The sequence below is a fragment of the Zeus faber genome, assembly GCF_960531495.2.
Source record: "Zeus faber genome assembly, chromosome: 2".
Lineage (NCBI taxonomy): Eukaryota > Metazoa > Chordata > Actinopteri > Zeiformes > Zeidae > Zeus > Zeus faber.
The window spans coordinates 18,728,987-18,748,122 of NC_137189.1; the positions used below are offsets into that span (position 1 = coordinate 18,728,987).

The following is a 19,136-nucleotide window of genomic DNA, read 5'->3' on the forward strand; positions in this document are numbered from 1 at the left end:
AACTAAAGGAGGCTAATAATAATAATAATAATAATATATATGGTCTGAAACTGGACTGCAAGAGACATTCTGCGTGGACCTAGTTGTAAATATTTCCGTTTCATTGCAACGTCGGGAGCCGTCGCATGCCGTCACCACCTTGTTGTAAACAGTGATTTTGAGTCTGTACAAGGGAGAAAACACTCCCATTTCCTGTCACCACCTCTGTCATCCTTCCTGTAAAATTTAGGGTTTGAAATACCCCAAATGCCCCAATATATAAAATAAAATTAATCTGAATATTGAACCGTTGTCTCCTTTTGAATTCTAAATGAAAGTTTTTTTTTTTTTTACACCAGACTTAGGCAGGTACAATAAAATCTAAAATATATATTATATACTACTATACTATACAGTGTTTCTGTTCTATATATTCCAATGTCCATATAAAACAGTACAATTTTCTACATATCTCTCCAAATCCTATTCTCTATTCCATATATAACAATACAATATTCTATATATATATTCTCTCCAAATCCTATATTGTATTCTAATTTATATTTATAACAACATAATATTCTCTGTTATTTTCTCCTATATCTTATATTATATTTAAATTAATATACACCGATCAGCAACAATTTTAAAACCACCATCAATTACCACTTATATTGTGTAGCTTCCCCTCGTGCCGTTGAAACAGCTCTGACCCATCGAGGCATGGACTCCACAAGACCTCTGAAGGTGTCCTGTGGTATCTGGCACCAAGACGTTAGCAGCAGATCCTTTCAGTCCTGGAAGTTGTGAGGTGGGGCCCCTATGGATCGGGCTTGTTTGTCCAGCACATCCCACAGATGCTTGATCGGATCGGACCCTGACCCCAGCCATCCACATGATGTAGAAGAAAATGTGATTCATCAGACCAGACCCCCTTCTTTTATTGCTCCAGTTCTGACGCTCACGTGCCCATTGTAGGCTCTTTCAGCGGTGCACAGGGGTCAGCATGGGCACTCTGACCGGTCTGCGGCTACACAGCCCCATACGCAGGAAGCTGCGATGCCCTGTGTGTTCTGACACCTTTCTATCATAGCAGCATTAACTTTTTCAGCAATTTGTACTACAGTAGCTCTTCTGTGGGATCAGACCAGACGGGGCTAGCCTTCCATCCCCACGTGCGTCAATGAGCCTTGGGCGCCCATGACCCTATCACCGGTTCACCGGTTGTCCTTCCTTGGACCACTTTTGGGAGGTACTAACCACTGCATACCGGGAACACCAAGGCCTGCCATTTTGGAAATGCTGACCCAGTTGTCTAGCCATCACAATTTGGACATTTGCCCATTTTTCCTGCTTCCAGCACATTAACTTCAAGAACTGACTATTCACTTGCTGCCGAATACATCCCACCGCTTGACAGGTGCCATTGGAACAAGATGATCAATGATATTCACTTCACCTGTCAGTGGTGTTAATGCTGTGGCTGATCCATGTATATAACAATACAATATCAAATATGTATTTTTCTCTCCAAGACCAATATTCTATATATAAACATTTCAATATATATATCAAATATATATTATTTTGTACAAATCCTGTATAATATATATTCAAATTTCAATCTATAATGATACAATATTCTATGTATATTATTCTCTTCGTCATAAATTCTATATATTGTAATTTCTATGTATAATACTACAATATAACATATCCATTCACGTAAGGTATTGATTTTTATTAACACAGTTTTCCAGATTTGAGCATTTAAATAACCTAGAGTTGAAACAAGCACAGTATTTTTTTGGAGTAAACTCTAAAGTGATATGAAGTGCTGCCCATGGAGTAGTGGAAATACACGCACGCACACACGCACGCACACACGCACACGCGCACACGCGCACACACACACACACACACACACACACACACGCACACACACACACACACACACACCATTGTTGCAGTACATTGCTCTAGGTTCTCGCTCATGCGTTAATGGACCACTAGAAACAGACAAAAGTTGTTAGAAAAGAGTACGCTGTGATGGTAGTATAGATATTGTAATACTGGACGGCAAAAAATAAATACTGAATTTGGTTGTGAGTTCCTCAAAATAAAAACTGCGGTTTTACAGCAGGACGCTGGTTGGTCTTTATGAGAGGACGTGTGCTGAGTCCAAAAATGGCGCAATAGCATACTATTTAATACACAGGGTTAGAATATGAGAGTTTAGTATGTTCAAAAACATAGTATGCATTAAATAGTCTGCCAAAAGTACCAGGAGATGATATGACAATGTGGTATATACAAAAAGTCATTTGTTCTTTTTACTCACATACTAAAGTACACTTCTATTTTTTTTTTAACTTTTAATTAAGTATGTAGCATGTAGTATGCTGTTTGGGATGCAGGGACAGTATTGGGGCTAGGTAGTTTATGGAGAACCGTATTATCCCATTTGGTCGTATTGCATTACAATATGGAACAGTTAGATATTCAACCTTTGTCTATAAAATACATATTTACAATTATAAATATCTATAAAGACAACAATGTAAATACTGTCGCTATCTTGTTTTCTTCCTCTTCGGATAAACGGCTTGCGTAAACCAAAAAAAGAAAATGAGAAGACAAACACTGTCAAAAATAGAAGTAAGAAATGTGAGTCCATCCCGGCAATAACGGTCACCACCCCCTATGGACCAGTGGGATGACTCCATTTTGTGCAAGTTAGTTTTAACCTTGAAACCCCCATGCCCTCCTCGTGTCAACCCTCCGCGCTGTCACTTGCCAGGGCTCTTCAGCACAGCCAGGAGGTGGGCACCCACTGGGGCTCAGTGTCCAGCTTGTCTATGAGCCTGCGCAGGTCGTGGAAGGCCACGTCGGGATCGGCGTTGACGATGGCGGCGTCAAACAGGTGGCCGAAGCTCTGCTCCATCTCACGGGCCTTCTCGATGACCTCCTTCAGGTCCTCAGGCTGCACGGGAGACCACATTGAAAGGAGGCATCGATTCATGGACTCACTTCTTCATGTCAGATTTACGAAATGATGATTTAAACTCGCTAGGATAGACGGCCATGGTATTGCGTTTTGATGCGATACACTGTGGATTATCTATGGAAATCATAAATACAAGATATCAAATTCAGTATTCATTTTTGCTGTCCAGACACAAGGTTTGTATCAGATTTTTTCCCCCCAAGTTTCTATTGACCTTATATTTCTAAAATCATATTTCTAGCTCTAAAAGTGAATAGAAAACAGGGGGGAAATCCATAAGTTACAAAGGTGTACGAGTGCACGAGAGTGCTGAGCTTTATTTCTCACACAATAACACTCCATTGACTATAAAGTGTTAAAAAGTATGTGTGTTAAAGTGTTAAAGTGTTTATCTTGTGTGACATGCGGGCACCTTGGGTGTTTTCCCCTCTATGGCCAGCAGGGTGCGCAGTCGTTCCTGAGATGGAGGAGCAATGAAGATGACGTAGGGCTTCAAGTTAGAGGACCTCAGCACCTGCAGCGACTAAACGGAGAAAAAAACAGTTGTATGAAGAAGAAAAAACACTACGTTAAATAAAAGAAATACAAAAAGAAAATTAAAATTAAAAGATAAAAAATAAAAATCTATCTGACACTGGCTTTTTTGGCTCTGGCCACACCATTAAAATTAGGTTGTTCTTAAGAAAGTAACTACTATTACCAACACATACAGCACGTCACACAATGCATGAAAAGTTATTTTTAGGATCATAGCGCAGGGTTATACCCTTCTGAGCATTCAAAAAATATGGTAATAATTGACCAGGTTTAGGTGTTTTTTACATATTGTACCTTTTGGTGGTAAAATATAAATATATATTTTTGTAACGTATACATATTATATCTCTCCTACCCTGGTGTGCAGGCAGAGCAGACAGATGCGTCCAGAGTTGATGACGTGCCGGATGGAGTCGGTGCTGGTGCCGTACAGGTTCTTCTCGTACTCGCCAGACTCGATGAACTTCCCGGCATGGAGATCGGTATTGAAGGCGGCGTGGCTCACAAAGTGGTACTCACGCCCGTTCTGCTCGTGTATCCTCTCGCTCCTAGTCGTGTCTGAGCGGAGGGCAGGAGAAGAAGGGTCAAACAACAACAACAACCAAACAGGTTAAAACAACTCAACAGTAGCAATGTTTTTGTAAGAAAGGGGTTCTCTCATCTGAGTGTCTTTAATTTGTTGTTTTGCAGAAATGGACTTGATGGATGCTGGACTTACGCGGCACTGCGCCGGCGAACTTGTCCGGCTCGATGGAGAGCAGCCGCCGCCGCAGGTCGTCCTGCCCACTGTTAGGAGGACCGATCAAGGCGATGGGGCGCCTGCGGCTGGCCGGCTGGTGGTAGAGCGCCATCTCCTCATAGGTCGGGATGTCATCGCAGTCTGAGGAGAGGATTTTTTTGCTTGATGTTGTTGGAGAAGAACCACTTTGAGGAACTATATTTGTCCTCTGCATTTTGCCCTTCCTAACTTGGAGCAGGGACCAGTTCGATGACCAATGCCTTATTCAAGGGCAATCGGCACGGAGTGTCTTACCCCATCAATGTCTTTAGGTGGGGAAGAAACCCACGTGGCCATGAGGAGAACAGACTAACAGAAAGTCCCTGAGCATGGTTCAAAACCCAGTGTTAACCGCTGAGCCACCGTCCCACCATGAATCCCAACCGGCTCCAGGGGGCGCTGTTCTGTTGTGTCAGGTCAGACGACCCGCTCTCCACCTCATTTAATGTATTTTCTGCTCCAATATTCCCGTGTGCTAGTGCGGGTGTGCAAAAGTTTTCGCCCGAGCTACAATTTAGGAGCAAGTCTGTCAGATTCATTTAAATCGCAGGCGTCGGCCACTGGGATCTGCCCAGCGTCGTCTCCTACTAATGCTCTGTGTGTGTGTGTGTGTGTGTGTGTGTGTGTGTGTGTGTGTGTGTGTGTGTGTGTGTGTGTGTGTGTGTGTGTGTGTGTGTGTGTGTGTGTGTGTGGGCTGTCGGCATGTGTGCAAAAATGCTGTGCGCTCCCTCAAGGCTTTAGACACCTGTCTGCGGCTAATCCCGGACGGTGGTACGGTGCGCCCGGCCGCGGCGTGAATAACGCCAAGGCCTATTAATGCCAGCTAGAGTGAACGCCTAATAACCCTCCGCCTGTCAAGACACAGACAAACAGTCGGATAATCGTCCGCTGATGCGCCCAGGGGAGCAAGGGTGAGGTGTCTGGTTTACCTGTGCTTCTGTTGACGTAATATGGACCCTTCTTCCTGTGCTTCTTCTTCATGTGCCACAGCTTTCCTGCACCAACAACGAGCGGAAAAGGATTTAGCTTACCAAATGGGAGGGTGATCGTTTCACTCTGCGCAACGGTGGTGGCAGCTGAGCCGCTGTTAACTCCGTTCTTTTGTGTTTGCAAAAGGAAAACTGTTACATTCTTTTGAACAGCGAACTGTAGCGGGTAGAAGTGTGTGTGTGTGTGTGTGTGTGTGTGTGTGTGTGCTTTATCCTCTTACCGTGGTGTTCTCTCCCCCTGTCTGTTATAGTTTTCTTCAAGGACTCTCTCTGCTGCTGGAAACTCTTCCCTGAAATGGCGAGGCAAGACGGGGGAGAGCGATCAGTTAACACACACACACACACACACACACACACACACACACACACACACACACACACACACACACACACACACACACACACACACACACACACACACACACACACACACACACACACACACACACACACACACCTTTTTTCTTGTTGCTGTATCTTATCGTTTTATTTTTTCATCTGAAACACTGGAAATTATCAAAGCAGTGCTCGGTATTTGAGACTTTCGCTCTTGGAGTAGGACAATCAAGTTGGTGTTTTCAAATCCTTTCCCCCCGACATTGCACCCCATGGCGGCCTAATGAGCAAATCCCACTTTTCGACAAAGAATTAAGTGAAAACGCTGCAGCGAGGGGGGGGTCAGAAATCGGGGATCAGGACGGGTCTGGTCTAATCCTTGGAACCTGGCACGGCTATTAATTTACTCCTTTTAGTTGTTCCTGCTTCGCATATGTGGTTTTATTTTATTTAGCGGTACATATTTCATTTCATTCATAACTACTAGTAGTAGTTATGTAGTATATCTAATATTACTAATTTGTACGATTAGGATTGGTACCACATGTTCTAATAGTAGAATTTGTACTAGACAATTAGAGGACAGATTGTAAAAGTGTGCTGGCCCTGTCTGGCCGTTGGTGTGTGTATGTAAGTGCTAAGAAACACTGTAGAGAGAGGAGACAACCTAGGAGACATTCAATGAGACAATGAAGGAGATAGGAAAAAACTTTAGGAGACAGTCTAAGAGACAGTCTGTGAGCTAGGGGACAATCTAGGAGGTAAGAGAAAATCTAGGAGATAGGAAACACTAGGATAAACTGAACTCCAGCCTTCATACTGCTGCTCTAGGCCTTCTCCACGGATAGTTGTTGAAATACACCAAACAGTGACCCAGGAGCCGTACCGGGGATCAGCCCGGCAAGGGGCTGGTTCTCCTCGTCTCCGTCCCTGTAGGCCTGCCACCAGTTGGGGTCGTCCTGGCTGATGACGTGGAGGATGTCCCCCTTCTGGAAGGACAGGCCCAGCTCGCGGCACGGCACGAAGGGGTCGTCGGACGGGTCGTAGTCAAAGTGAGCCCTCACGTGCATCTGCAGAGGATGGAGCGTTAACCCTTTCAGAGCCGTGTCGCCGTGGAGTTTTACAGACACCCATGCGTGTAAACACAAATGACACAGACACAGATTATTAGAGAGACTTACCACCGTCTGTCTGTGTGGGAGAGGTTTATTCTGAGAGCTGGGGATGAGGAGGAAGGTCAAGGTGCCGTGCATTTGTTGCTGCGGAGAAGAGAGTGGCACACGACAGTCAGTCTTTTTTTTTCTTTTTTTTTTTTTTTAAATTGAGGCAGAAAAATACCACAGCCTCTGAAACTCCACTGAGATTAATCGTAGGTTGTCTACAGGGGATTTGATGTTACTTTTTACATTATACGCCAAACTAAGGGTGGCAGGCATTACACCTCCATAAAACAATTCACTGATACATTGTAGTTTTCATTTTCGTTTTGTCTTCATTTTCATTAGGGGCATTTCAAAAAATGGTTGCAACCCGTGCAGGTTTTTTAGGGTTTTATAGAAGTCTTTTGCACAACGGCAAATGCAAGAGACTGCAAAACAGGAAGTTGCATCGCTTCCTACTGTCACCTGTTGTAGCTAACGTTACGCTGCGGATGTACTGCAGTCGTTTTGAATAAAATGTGATATTGCTGTTTCTTAAAGCATGTTAAAAATACATTGACATATGGGATTATAATTCAGTTTCCCAGGGAGATTTGAAATTGCTTTAAATGAGGAGATCAGATAAAAACTGACGGGTCGTGGATTGTGACATACGAGCACATCTGTCTTCACTACGAGAGTCGTTTGCCGCTCAACGGGGGGGATCGTTCACTCACTATCAGGTCGTGGACTTCGTTGACGTGCTTCCCACGGACGGGGATCCCATTGATCTCCAGGATCTCGTCGCCCTCACTGAGCAGGCCGCTGCGCTCCGCCGCGCCGCCCTTCACCACGCGGCTCACCACCACGCTGTCCACATCGTTGCGTACCGTCGCACCCTGAGCGTCGGTGCAAATACGGGGAACACACAAACAAAACGCGTTTCACGGGTGACCTTGCGCTGTAGGATTACATGCCAAATGCAAAAGAAACAGACAAAACAGCTGATAAAACAGCCCTGAGATGACGACAATAAAGGAGACCTTGGCAGAGATGGAGCCTTCTGGGATAAACATCTTATCTGTCAGGGCGGCTGCTCACAATAAGATGTCCACTGACGCTTATGCAGATTCAGCCGTCAGACGGTTACCTTCACATACTGTATATAGTGACAACAACTGAAAAAACATTTTCCATGGACTTCACCATTAGCGAGCTGGCTGCCATGCTTTCATGTCACGTTGCCACGATGTTTTACTTAACGTTTGACACGGCTGGTGATTGGATGCATCTATTTGGCATCTATCTGGATGCTGCGTGAGATTGGTGGGGTTTATTGTCGGCAGGAAGTCCTGATACATGATACATGTTATGGATACATTACGTAATCCTCATGTGGGTGGTGTCTAATATCATGGGAGACTAGGCAACCGAATCGGTTTTGAGACCAGCGCTTCCCTCCCCGTCTCCCTGCCCCGCAGACTCTTCCCTCTGCTGACTGAGAGGGGACAGAGCCATCGTCCCTGGATGCAATAACCCTAACCCAATGTTATTAAATCAGTGTGATCCTTTTCAACCTGTCGTACGCTCTCTGCCTCAGGAGAATAAACGTTCCCCGCCGGTTCTCCCTCTCCATGTTTGTTCATTCCCTCCGGCTCCGTGCTGCGCTGCAGCTGGCGGGCAAGCGGAGCACCGCACCCCAAACTCTAAAAGATAGGTCTAGGGTCTCAATGGCATTTTTAAGAAGAAAACATTTTTTATTAAAGAATATAAAGACCTGTCTCCGTAGAGACTGGACGTGTTTAAATTTCTCGTCTTTGCAGCCGAGTGCCACAGTTTGGATCGGATTCGCCATTTTTCCAAATGTTTTCTTTTTCTTCCTGAAAATAAATCATTTAACTAAATATTTGTAAAAACCCGATATTTGTTCTTTATTTGGATTCGGTTAATTTTTAATTAAATTTTTAATTAGGGTCCCTATTTATGTTGGAGACCCATATGAGCATCTATCCATCCATTTCTCAATCTACTTTTATTTAACCTATACTCTATACTCTATATCTATCCATTCTCACCAGTGGTGTGTCGTGGGTCTTCTCCAGCCGCACTAGTTTGACCGTCTCCCCCAGGTATTGGGTAATGCTGTCCACCTCCACCTCCTCCACTTGCACCGCCACACCGTCGTGGGCCTGCATCAGGGCCTGCCACATAAAACACACACGCACACGCACACACACACACCCACACACCCACACACACACACACACACACACACACACACACACACGTGTACGTACAGGAAACCACAAACACGTAATAGACAAGAACCAGAACAGACAGGGGTAACAGAAGAGGCAGAGTGAGGTAAATGGGAACAAGTAAACGTCCTGCGATTCGCCCTCTACCAGCTGCCAGGAGGAAGGGACGCCTCATTAACCTATTTTGACGGCTGCCATACGCTTTAAGGCACAACTTCTTTCTGCCCATTATGAATTGTGCCATGTGCCGGTTAACCAGAGGGCTGGGATGGTGACGGAGCTGATGGGAATTAACGAGAGACTGAGACTGTCCCTGATCCCTCTGGTTCCCGGACCTACACCTGCCGTCTAAACAGCTAGTGGCTCCTCACATCCCTGGTAATGATCCCAGTTGGAGAAGTCCCCCGCCAGAGTCACAAACGATACAGAGATTACTCCGACACTTCCATTTCATGTGATGAGCCCCCTGCCCCCGCAATTAATAATGTCCCGCTAAATCGGTTCCTGGATAAGGCAGCGGGTGTGGTTGGTGGGGGTGTGTGGGGTTATGCTAGGCTCGGCTAAACTCGGGCATGCGCCCAATCCATCTTAATCTGTTCTGCGTTTAGGAGTCGCGATCCGTCGCCATCAATCACGGAGATTCACCAGGGCCTCACACCTCGAGGAAATCACTTCCTCATTCTTCTGCCCCTCCTTATCCTAAATGGTAGAGAAGGAGGGGATTTCCTGAAACTCTCCCTCTTCTCCTAAAGAGGGACACACACACACACACACACACACACACACACACACACACACACACACACACACACACACACACACACACACACACACACACACACACACACACACACACACACACACACACACACACACACACACACACACACACACACACACACACTCCCCCATTGATTGACTGGTTTGATGTACACTTGTAGATATAAACGGAGGGATCTAATCCTTCCTCTCTCCCAATGTTTGTGTGTGTGTGTGTGTGTGTGTGTGTGTGTGTGTGTGTGTGTGTGTGTGTGTTGCGGGATCCGGGTTCCTGCCCTGCACCAAGGGTCCTTAGCGGATGCACGCGGCTAATTTGATTGAACCCTACTAATGGGTTAACAAGGATTGTTTGTTAGTTAGAGTTAATCAGTAATCTTATCCCAACAATGAGCGATGTTGGACTGGCAATTGCAATTGATGTAGGACTTGGCAAAGCAGAGGGCAGATTTGGAAGTGGTGGCGTGCGTGGCGTGCATGGTCCGGTGATTAAGATGCGGCTCCAGGTTATTACTTGCATCATATTATAAAAAAATGTTTTTTAACAATTGTTATACAGAGATGCCAAGTCTTAAATTCTAGCCATATATTTCCTCACTCGCACTTGCTTGGTGCCCATCACTGTTCGCGTGGTGAACGGAAGATCCTTTCCGCTAGGGGTGGACTGGTAATCTGGCATACCAGGCATTTTTACCGTGGGCGGACGCACCTTGGGGCCAATATATCTCTTTATAATAAAAAAATTGAAAATTGTCCAATGGCCAGCAAAAAAAGCAGGGACAGCGGCCCATTCGTTAATTTTCTCAACTGACACAGGGTTGGCCCAATCACATCTCTTACTAGGCCCCACGCCGACCCCCCTGTCTTCTGTTTCTCATGTCAGATGCCGTGGCTCAGAGCTCCGCAGCGAGATAGGAATGATCTTTTTTTTGTCTTTAGTGCACAAATATTAAAAATTTCTGTTTTACAATGGCATATTAACATAATGAAACCACATGTTACCAGGTAAGCGCCTTTTTCTCCATGCCAAGAGGAAAGTAACAAAAAATAACTCTCTTGTGAAAGATTTTGAATATCGCCCAAGCCTATTGACAATTAAGAAGAGGAAGCAGAATAATTTAATCAATCCTGTTTCGGAGCAGTGGGCAGCCGCTGGCATAACTCTCATAACTACGAAGCGATTCTGATTGGAGTGCTCTGCAAGTTTTCCAGCAATAGGAAATTGTCCAGCGTGCTAAAAGCCATGATAGATTAGACAGATAGACAGACAGACATACAGACAGACAGATAGATCGATTGATCCTTCCTGGAACTAATCCATTTCCTCAATGACGGAGCTAGCACAACCTGTAAGGACCAATTAGCAGTCCTGCTAGCAGCAGCAGCAGCCTGGGCAGCACGCCCTCAGGTCATTAATCAAAAGCGTCACCGCTGCTCCGAACGGAGCGAGCACGCTAGCTGTCAGAGGCCATCGGAGCGAACCCAGAGATAACTACGGAGCAGGCCATTAATTATTTTAGCTCTGACCACATTCGAGCAGAATCTCCCCCTTCTAAGTGCTTCTGACAATGATTTTGCTTAAACGTGACTTTTTATGATCATAGCCCATCCATTGTCCTACGGATGAGCCAGACCTATTTTTTATGATACAATACATATTTTTGACATAGGCACGTGTTCTCTTTTGTCTGTCCATTTCTCACGTGTGCATTTTTTACTTTTAAATGGATCCAGTGTTGAGAGAATAGCTTCAGCTGACTGTCTCGGCAAAGAACCTGGTCGTGATTGCCCCATTGTACCACGTATGGCAGCGTGGCATTCGGCTGAGGCTATTCTTTCAATACTGGATCAATTGGAAAGATTCTGATGCCAATCACTGAGGATGACACCAAGTGGTCGAAAAATAAAGTTTAGGTAAAAAAAAAAAAGTCAAACAGTGTTGACGATTACACGGGTCAGGGGGGCTTTGGGGTAAAGGGGGTCTGGAGGGTTTGGTTGCCATCTGACCTGAAGATGGGGCGTGGTCAGCAGTGCGTTGAGCTCCACACACTCCTTCTGGTGGGTGGCCTGGAGAATCCTCTGCACCTGGAGAGAGAGAGAGCACAAGAGAGACAGAAGTCATAAGGGAGTTAGGTCAAAGTGGTCAATGAGGTCCCATCCCGTCTCAATATCATTTTTCCTTTTGTATGTTTTTATTTCTCTAGCTCTTAAAGTATGTTTCATTCAATCTCCTTTGAAACACCCTTAATAACAGATATTTTTGAAACAATTATCTATATATAAATATAGTATATATATAGAGAGAGAGAGCGAGAGAATGATTGATGGACTAATAGGATTATGACTAATAGCTGCAAAAGGGCAGAGAAAAGCAACTTGATCCGCATTAGCACAAACCAGCTTGCAACGTATACATGTTATCTGTCTTCCTGCATTGTAGTGATGCAGGTCAACATTTGCTTTTCCACAGCAGGCCTCAGAAACAGCATCGATACTGGAATGAGCTGATGTTATGTGATTACAAGGTCAAACTGAACTTTTTAACATCCCTGTTCTGTTGGATTTTATTTTTTACTTGTTGTTGCAAAACCAACCAAACACACTCAAGGTCAGAATTTGGATTTTTCAGACTCCAAATAAACCTACAGGGGCACCACGGGGGGAACGCACGCTGTTTGCATGTCGGCATCAGCCGCCCTCTAATAAGTCACAGCGGGACTTTTCAGTCCAGACAGGGAAGCGCATGGCACTTGCTCGACTGTAAAGGGACTTGTTAAGCGCTGACTGCCTGAATCTCGGAAAAACAAAACAATAACACATTCCTGCCGAGCCACAGTTTGCCAGCCAGTGAGGTGTATTATCGTGACTCAAAACTTTTTGGTTGTTTTGTTTTGCACGTGAAGGCTTGATGTGCTGAGTTTATAAGTAACTTTGCAGCTGAAAGTGTAGACTCAACACAGGCCGCACCTGTCCAAACAAGAGCTCTTCAAAACAGTTCTCTCTTCCAACAGCCGCCTTTGGTTTTTCAGTCCAAGGTAGTTGAGTTGAATGTATTTTCTATGTTTCTAAGTCTTTATAAATTATATAGTGATTATTCATAATTACCATATATACATTTCACTAATTTCATCCTGTGCATAGAATCTCTCTCTCTCTGTCTCTCTCTCTCTCTCGCTCTCTCTCTCTCGCTCTCTCTCTCTCTCGCTCTCTCTCTGACGCACATCCTCCTGAACCGCCCCTGCCCTGCCCTGCCCTGCCCTGCCCTGCCACTCAAGCCTATGCTGCCGTTACTGTGCCCCCTCTGCGTGGCACCACCACGTGGGGGGTGGGGCGCTGACGGTGAGATTATCTTGCCGGGGAGCCAATCCCAAGCAGCACCACTGCAGCTCAAACTATTACAACTCCTTAAGTGCTCTGGGAGCCGTGCCCAGGTGGATGAATGATGAGTGTGTGTGTGACTTTCTGCACTGTAAAGGGGATGGTTCTGTAAACTTGTGTGTATGTTTATGTAGCTGCAAAAGATAATTGACCCGGATAATTGAGGTTGTGTCATCAGAAAACCCCAAGGGCTTGTCCGGAGCTTGTTATCAGGATACTAAGCTGACATGGAAGTATCAAGCCGTCAGCCTGAAATCAAATTTGCGCCGCCCTGGACCGTGCCACAAGAGCCTCATTGCATTATTCATAGAACACGTTACGTATCAGAAGCGACACTTATCCTTAAGGCCTTTACCAGAGGCCGATGTTGGAGAAAGCCAGTGAAAATAATGTACACCTCTTTTACCTAATTATGGAAATATGGGACAGAACCTGTGGGCACGGTCGGCAGGGGCAGTCATGTGCCGCAGAGTCACGACTTCCCTCTCACGTCAACGCTAACACTAGGACAGGATCTTTCTGCCCTTCAAATGCTTTATCTGTCCATCTTAAACATACGCTGCTCTCCACACCTTCCCAAATCTCTTCCTGCCTTGCCTAGATCCACACCTACAAATTACAATACTTATCGTGTCTGCTAGATAAGTTGCAGAAGCCCAGACAATAGGCAAAAATTACCCATAGGCAATTAATGACTAAACCTAAAAATTAAACTTACAATTTGGACTAATATTTACCACAATTACGACAAATTACTTAAACATTCAAAGAGCAAGCAAGTCTTTCGAAGCTATCTGCAAACGCGCTCCCAACAGAACCTGTCTCCTAATCGGAAGCTACTATGGAGCTGAATGTAAAATGATTGACTTAAAACGCTTAAGAAATCTGAAAGCAGCTCCCGGCATGCAATTATGGGGCAGTAACCTTATCCAGGAATACAGTTCCAACCTTCATCCAGAATACAGTTTTACTTAATTTCCATAACCCTAACCCTAACCCTAACCCTTACCATGCCTTAAACTGTCTCCTAACAGCTCCCCTGCATAAAGCTGAAAGCCCTTTTAAACCAACCAAGGCTCAACTTGGCTCTGACAGGCTGTGATTGGGCCACTAGGGCACCCATCATAAGGCAGTGTATATACACCTGTCATACTCCTCTGTTGCTATCAGCTCTCCGCTGTGGATGCAAGCCCTCTCTACGAAAGACAAAAAAAGAAGGAATTATGTCAGCTGCGGACCTGAAAACATGTGCAGGCTGCCGTGCGCACATGGCCCACAGGGATACATACTCACCCGTTGTGCATCCACTGTCTTGGCCATGTATTGTACATGCGGAAGCGGCACTCTTGTACCCGTTCTTCTACATCGACTGCACGAGTGTCACGAGTCGCCCCCGTACTGCCGAATGGCTTACGTGTGTCTTGGGTGAGGGCAAAGAGGAGTAAACAGCTCTCCTGTCCTCAAGCCTCGTTTGGAGGCCATGCACCTCCGCCTCTCTTGATGTCCCTCAGCATCCGTACCAGGTGGAAAAGGAGGAGGTGGCCACGCACCAAGAGTGGCGGGACTTCCAGGCAGCCCAGTGGGGCTCCAAGGAGGAGGAGGAGGAGGAGGAGGGGGGAAGGAGAAGAGCCAGGTCAGGAGGCACAAGGCGCTGCTCACAAACTGTCCCAGAGGCCTTTCCACCACGAGCTTCTGCACCTCCTGGAGAGAGCTGTGGCATAGCCGGGGATCCCGTGGGCAGACCCCGAATCCGCTGCCCGAGCTGGAGTTGGGCTACAAGGCTATAACCCTCTTGGAGGAATTCCTAGCAGCCCACCTGTGCCCCTCCCTCACTGCGGAAAAGCCTCAGCTACCAGCCAAGGCATGTAGGCTAACAGCTTCAGTGGCTGAAAAGTCACACAAGGCCGCGGGGCAGACTGCAGCACTGCTCAACAACGTATACCTACTGAAAGTCTACCAGGCCAGGCTCCTACGGGAGCTGGAGGAGAATGCCACCCCCGAGACTTACGTGGAAGTGCGTAAGGCCACCAACTTCTGCCTCCAGATGACCAAGGGCACAGCACAAAACGCAGGGCGTGTAATGGGGTTTTTCAGTGGTGACCCAGTGCCACCCATGGCTTAATCTGTCACAGATCTCTGAGAGGCAAAAAAACAGACTCCTGGATACCCAGTGAAAGTGTTGGGCCTTTTCAGGCCCATTGTGGACTCCATCACCCACAAATTTGAGCGGCAAAAGAAGGAGTTGGTTGTATTGAAAAATTGCATGCCCCGTCTGACTTGATCACCGCATTATGAGCCTTATAGTAGGAGTTATCGGGAACCAGATGGTCCCAAGTGCGTCACGGGCCCAGAGCGTATCGGCTCCGGCCTTGGAGACGTCCCAGCCTCTCTCTGCTGACGGGATAGGGGGGCTGGCACAGGAATCCTTTCTGCCATCCACAGCAGCTGCAGGCTTCGGTGGTGAGGGGCAGGAAGGCACGGAGAGGGGAGTTGTGCTGCAGGACAGTCTGCTTGACCTCGAGTTTTAGCACAAAAAACATTTTCTTCTGTAACAATTTCTGTGCCAGCTAAAACCGTGCGGTTAATGTAGGGCTGGACAATATATATGCATGGTTAAGCAGCTCCAACCAGAGTGTACTCTGTTTCCAGCTGCTGCAGAGCAGATTGCAGATCGCTCCTGAAAAAAATCCCGCCCGCGTTCTGACAGCCCGCTGGCAAATGCCCCGCGGCCCAGTGCAATCCGTGAGCTGGCGTTTAGGAATCTCTGTACTAAAGGACATTCCGTCGGTGATGGTCGGGTATATTTCCCAATTCAATCACATCAGTGGAATTACTGGACATTCTGGTCAAAGACGCACTTTCTCTTGTACACGCAGGGAAACACTGGAGGAGAAGGAGACACTCGGTGCGCTCATGAGTCTCTGCGTACGCGGACTATGCACAGCTACTGGATTATTTCTCTCTAATGCAGTTTCACTGTGCAACAAACTGGATGAACTTATATTGAACTTTATTGCTCATCACATGTGAATTGATTCACTAACGTAAGCCAATTTATATTTATAATTCATAATCAATTATTTATTTATAAAAAATATAAAGTCGAATGGCAATTTCAACATTCAAATAGTTTATTTTTTGAATATTTGAGTTCTTTACTAATTTCATTACTGCAGCAGGAAGCGCCCGCGCTCCTGCTGTACGATTGGCTGTTTATGTCACATGTTTGTTTCTCTGCTGTAATATTGCCTGTTTGTGTTGTGTCTTTGTAGGTAGAGGAAAACAGACTATCGAACTGTATCGAAAATTTATCTCACAAATGTATCATCGTTATCATGAAAAATTTTATCTTAAAAATGATCAAGATTGTTATTTTTTTTTTCTTTTTATAGCCCAGCCCTAGCTTAATGTAGACAAAAGACACGGTCTTTTTCCCCCACCCTCCCAAGTCCATGGTGTCAACAACATTTGAATTCAGCAAATTAACGAGTAGGTTTTGGCATTGACAGGGCTGGCACCTTTAAACAGTCAGTTCCATGTGGTTCAATAAAACAGGAGATTCCACCGACAAACTAAGCACGGGTCAAAAAGTTTGAAAGAAAAAAAAAATCCTGCCGCCAAATCTAGACAAGCACTGACTCAACAGACCTTTCAAGGTCTACATTTGACCGTACCTCCTGGCAGAGGCCCTGAGCCTGGGCCGTGAGGGGTGAGGTGGGCCCAGCGCGGCTCATCTGCTGGGACACGGCACTGTAGATGGTATAGGCGCTACGGAACTCCTCCCTGGATAGCAGCTGCAGAACCAGCTCCACGTCCTGCTGGCTCTGGGTGTCCAGCAGACGGTGCTGCGCACACCGGAGAGCGTGGAGCATCTCCTCCAGCTCTGAGGGACAAGCGAGGGAGAAAGAGGGAGAGAGGGAGAGGGAGAGAGAGGGGTGAATGTTGTCATGAAAATTATAATGAATGGCAAAGTAGGACAACTGTTTTTCTGCCCCACAATGTGTCTCATTTTATTCTCAGAAGCAGCACATTATTCTTAGAAAGTTGTTTGTGTTCAAATTCAATCTCCAAGTCCGAGTATGATTTGAGCAAAACTCGCTCTGCGATTATATTCATACTGAAACATCATGAATAACTGCACGTGGTCAAAGAGTTGGAGCACAAGCTGACATTACGCTCTTGCCACAGAATGCTCTTGTAGGTCATCAAAAAACACAAATTGACTGAAATACACTGTTAATCTGATGCCATAAATATTGGCTAAGGTCTCTTTAAAAAGATTTTTGACCTAGATGGGCCCTCTCATTTAGAATGAGGCAATAAATTACTAGTCCTTTCCTCTGTCTCCGAATACTGTCGTTTAGGAGCGATTACAGTAAAACAAACGCATCCATATATATCTCGACTGCAGATGCTCTAACCAATTATCAGGGTTTAGAACCTGGTGTCCTGGTTTCAGCTGCTGACAGTTTACAGATTAAGGATGCTACAGGTTCGATAGAGCCTTTGTGTGCGAGCAAGAACATGTTTGTCAGTATGCACACCTGGTTATTTAGCTGTGTGTGTTTTTGTATGTCACTATAACATTAACTATACTATACTATACAATACAATACCATTCATTCGTAATGGAGATTTTTTTTTTTTTTTTGCTGATGGACATTGATGGACAAAGAAAAAGCTGGAGGAGTAGTTAAAACCCTTCCTTGTTGTTCGTCCAGGACTCGTAACAAAAGCCTCCTGCCATCCTTCGCTGCTAACCTCTGCTCCGCCCCCTTTATGAGAGCCATTGTACTGCACCTTTGTTTTTCACACGACTGTTGTGAAAGCTCCCAGCTCTCTATTCTTCCTGGGAAGGACGGGGGTGGTAGGCGGGGGCTATTCCTTCCTCTCACCCTTATTTTGTTGTTCAGACTTGCCTTCCTCTTGTCGCCACCATGTCAGACCCCCACCCCCGACCCTCCACCACTCACCGGCCGAGGGGTCAGCGTCCACAGGCCTCTCCTTGCCCTCGAAGGTGGGGTTGTCGATGCCCACCTTGGGGTTCTGCGAGAGTTTCTTGAGCCGCAGCGAGGCATTGGGGTCCACCTCGTGGCGACCCGTCGCCTCCCGCCGCCTCCTCAGCTCCTCCTGGTAGTGCTGGATCCTTTCCATCTGGGCGCCGCAGCGCGAGGGCTTGCCTGCTGGGCACCCGATGCCCTCCTCTGTGGGGCAGTCCACTGCCCGCTCTCTGTAGGGCTTGGCCTGGTCAGAGCCGGAGCTCGAGTCCTCCTTCACATAGCCGTTCATGTGGGATGTGATCATCCCTGCTGCGGGAGCGCCCCACTCCACCTGCAGTGCCTCGCTGCTGCCACCACCGCAACAAAACAAACAACTGCCAAGACAGCGTTAAGATCCGCCGTGAGAGCTAAGAGTGGAGCCGTGGTGGAGACACCTCAGTTCAAGGGCCATGGCGCGGTTGGAGGGAGTCGCGGGTCAATCTTTTCTACTCCTTTCCAAGGTTTCAAGCCTTTCTGCAACAGAAAAGAAAGAAAGCAAAGATCAGGGATGGACTGGGACTAAAACGACGGGCCCGATATCTGCATAGACTGGATCCCGATCTGCACCCGAAATGCACATTAACAAACCAGCCCCAAATGCCACCAATCAGCTGTTGTCGTATAACAAAGCAGTACGATTTCCAGAACACTTGTTTTGTAAGAGGTTATGCAGAAATGCTCTATGCTCTGCTTAGTCTAGACATATAATGGTTATTTGAAGCCTGAAGCCTAACTTGAAATCCATTCCCTGTATTTGGTATTTACATTTAACCTTGTGGATTTATACTTCGGCTGTAGGAGCATCGAAAATAAATGAGTACATTTTTTGAGAGTACCCAGAAAACATGATACAGGGTATTGAGTTTTCACAAAAACAGGGCTGAGAGAGGTAGGTGCTCCCTCAAGCACAAAGGATCTA

At 46.1% G+C, this 19,136-nt stretch overlaps 2 protein-coding genes across 2 annotated transcripts in view; one reads left to right on the top strand and one right to left on the bottom strand.

Moving 5' to 3' along the window:
* Positions 1 to 274, top strand: part of atp6v1d (ATPase H+ transporting V1 subunit D) — a 6,419-nt gene extending 6,145 nt beyond the window's left edge. The window contains exon 9 of the mRNA XM_079996561.1: positions 1 to 274. This exon is cut by the window's left edge and continues 357 nt beyond it. The gene's annotated coding sequence lies outside the window, so the exon portion shown is untranslated.
* A 2,060-nt stretch (positions 275 to 2,334) lies between these two features.
* On the bottom strand, positions 2,335 to 18,482 carry pals1b (protein associated with LIN7 1, MAGUK p55 family member b; the record flags this gene model as incomplete). Its single annotated transcript, XM_080019874.1, has 13 exons — positions 2,335 to 2,962; positions 3,399 to 3,509; positions 3,879 to 4,081; positions 4,242 to 4,403; positions 5,231 to 5,296; positions 5,512 to 5,580; positions 6,513 to 6,696; positions 6,808 to 6,885; positions 7,503 to 7,664; positions 8,841 to 8,966; positions 11,808 to 11,885; positions 16,853 to 17,061; positions 18,152 to 18,482. 13 exons carry the CDS (start codon positions 18,480 to 18,482, stop codon positions 2,786 to 2,788), a joined length of 1,956 nt encoding a protein of 651 aa, XP_079876000.1. The 3' UTR covers positions 2,335 to 2,785.
* Positions 18,483 to 19,136: the final 654 nt, after the last annotated feature.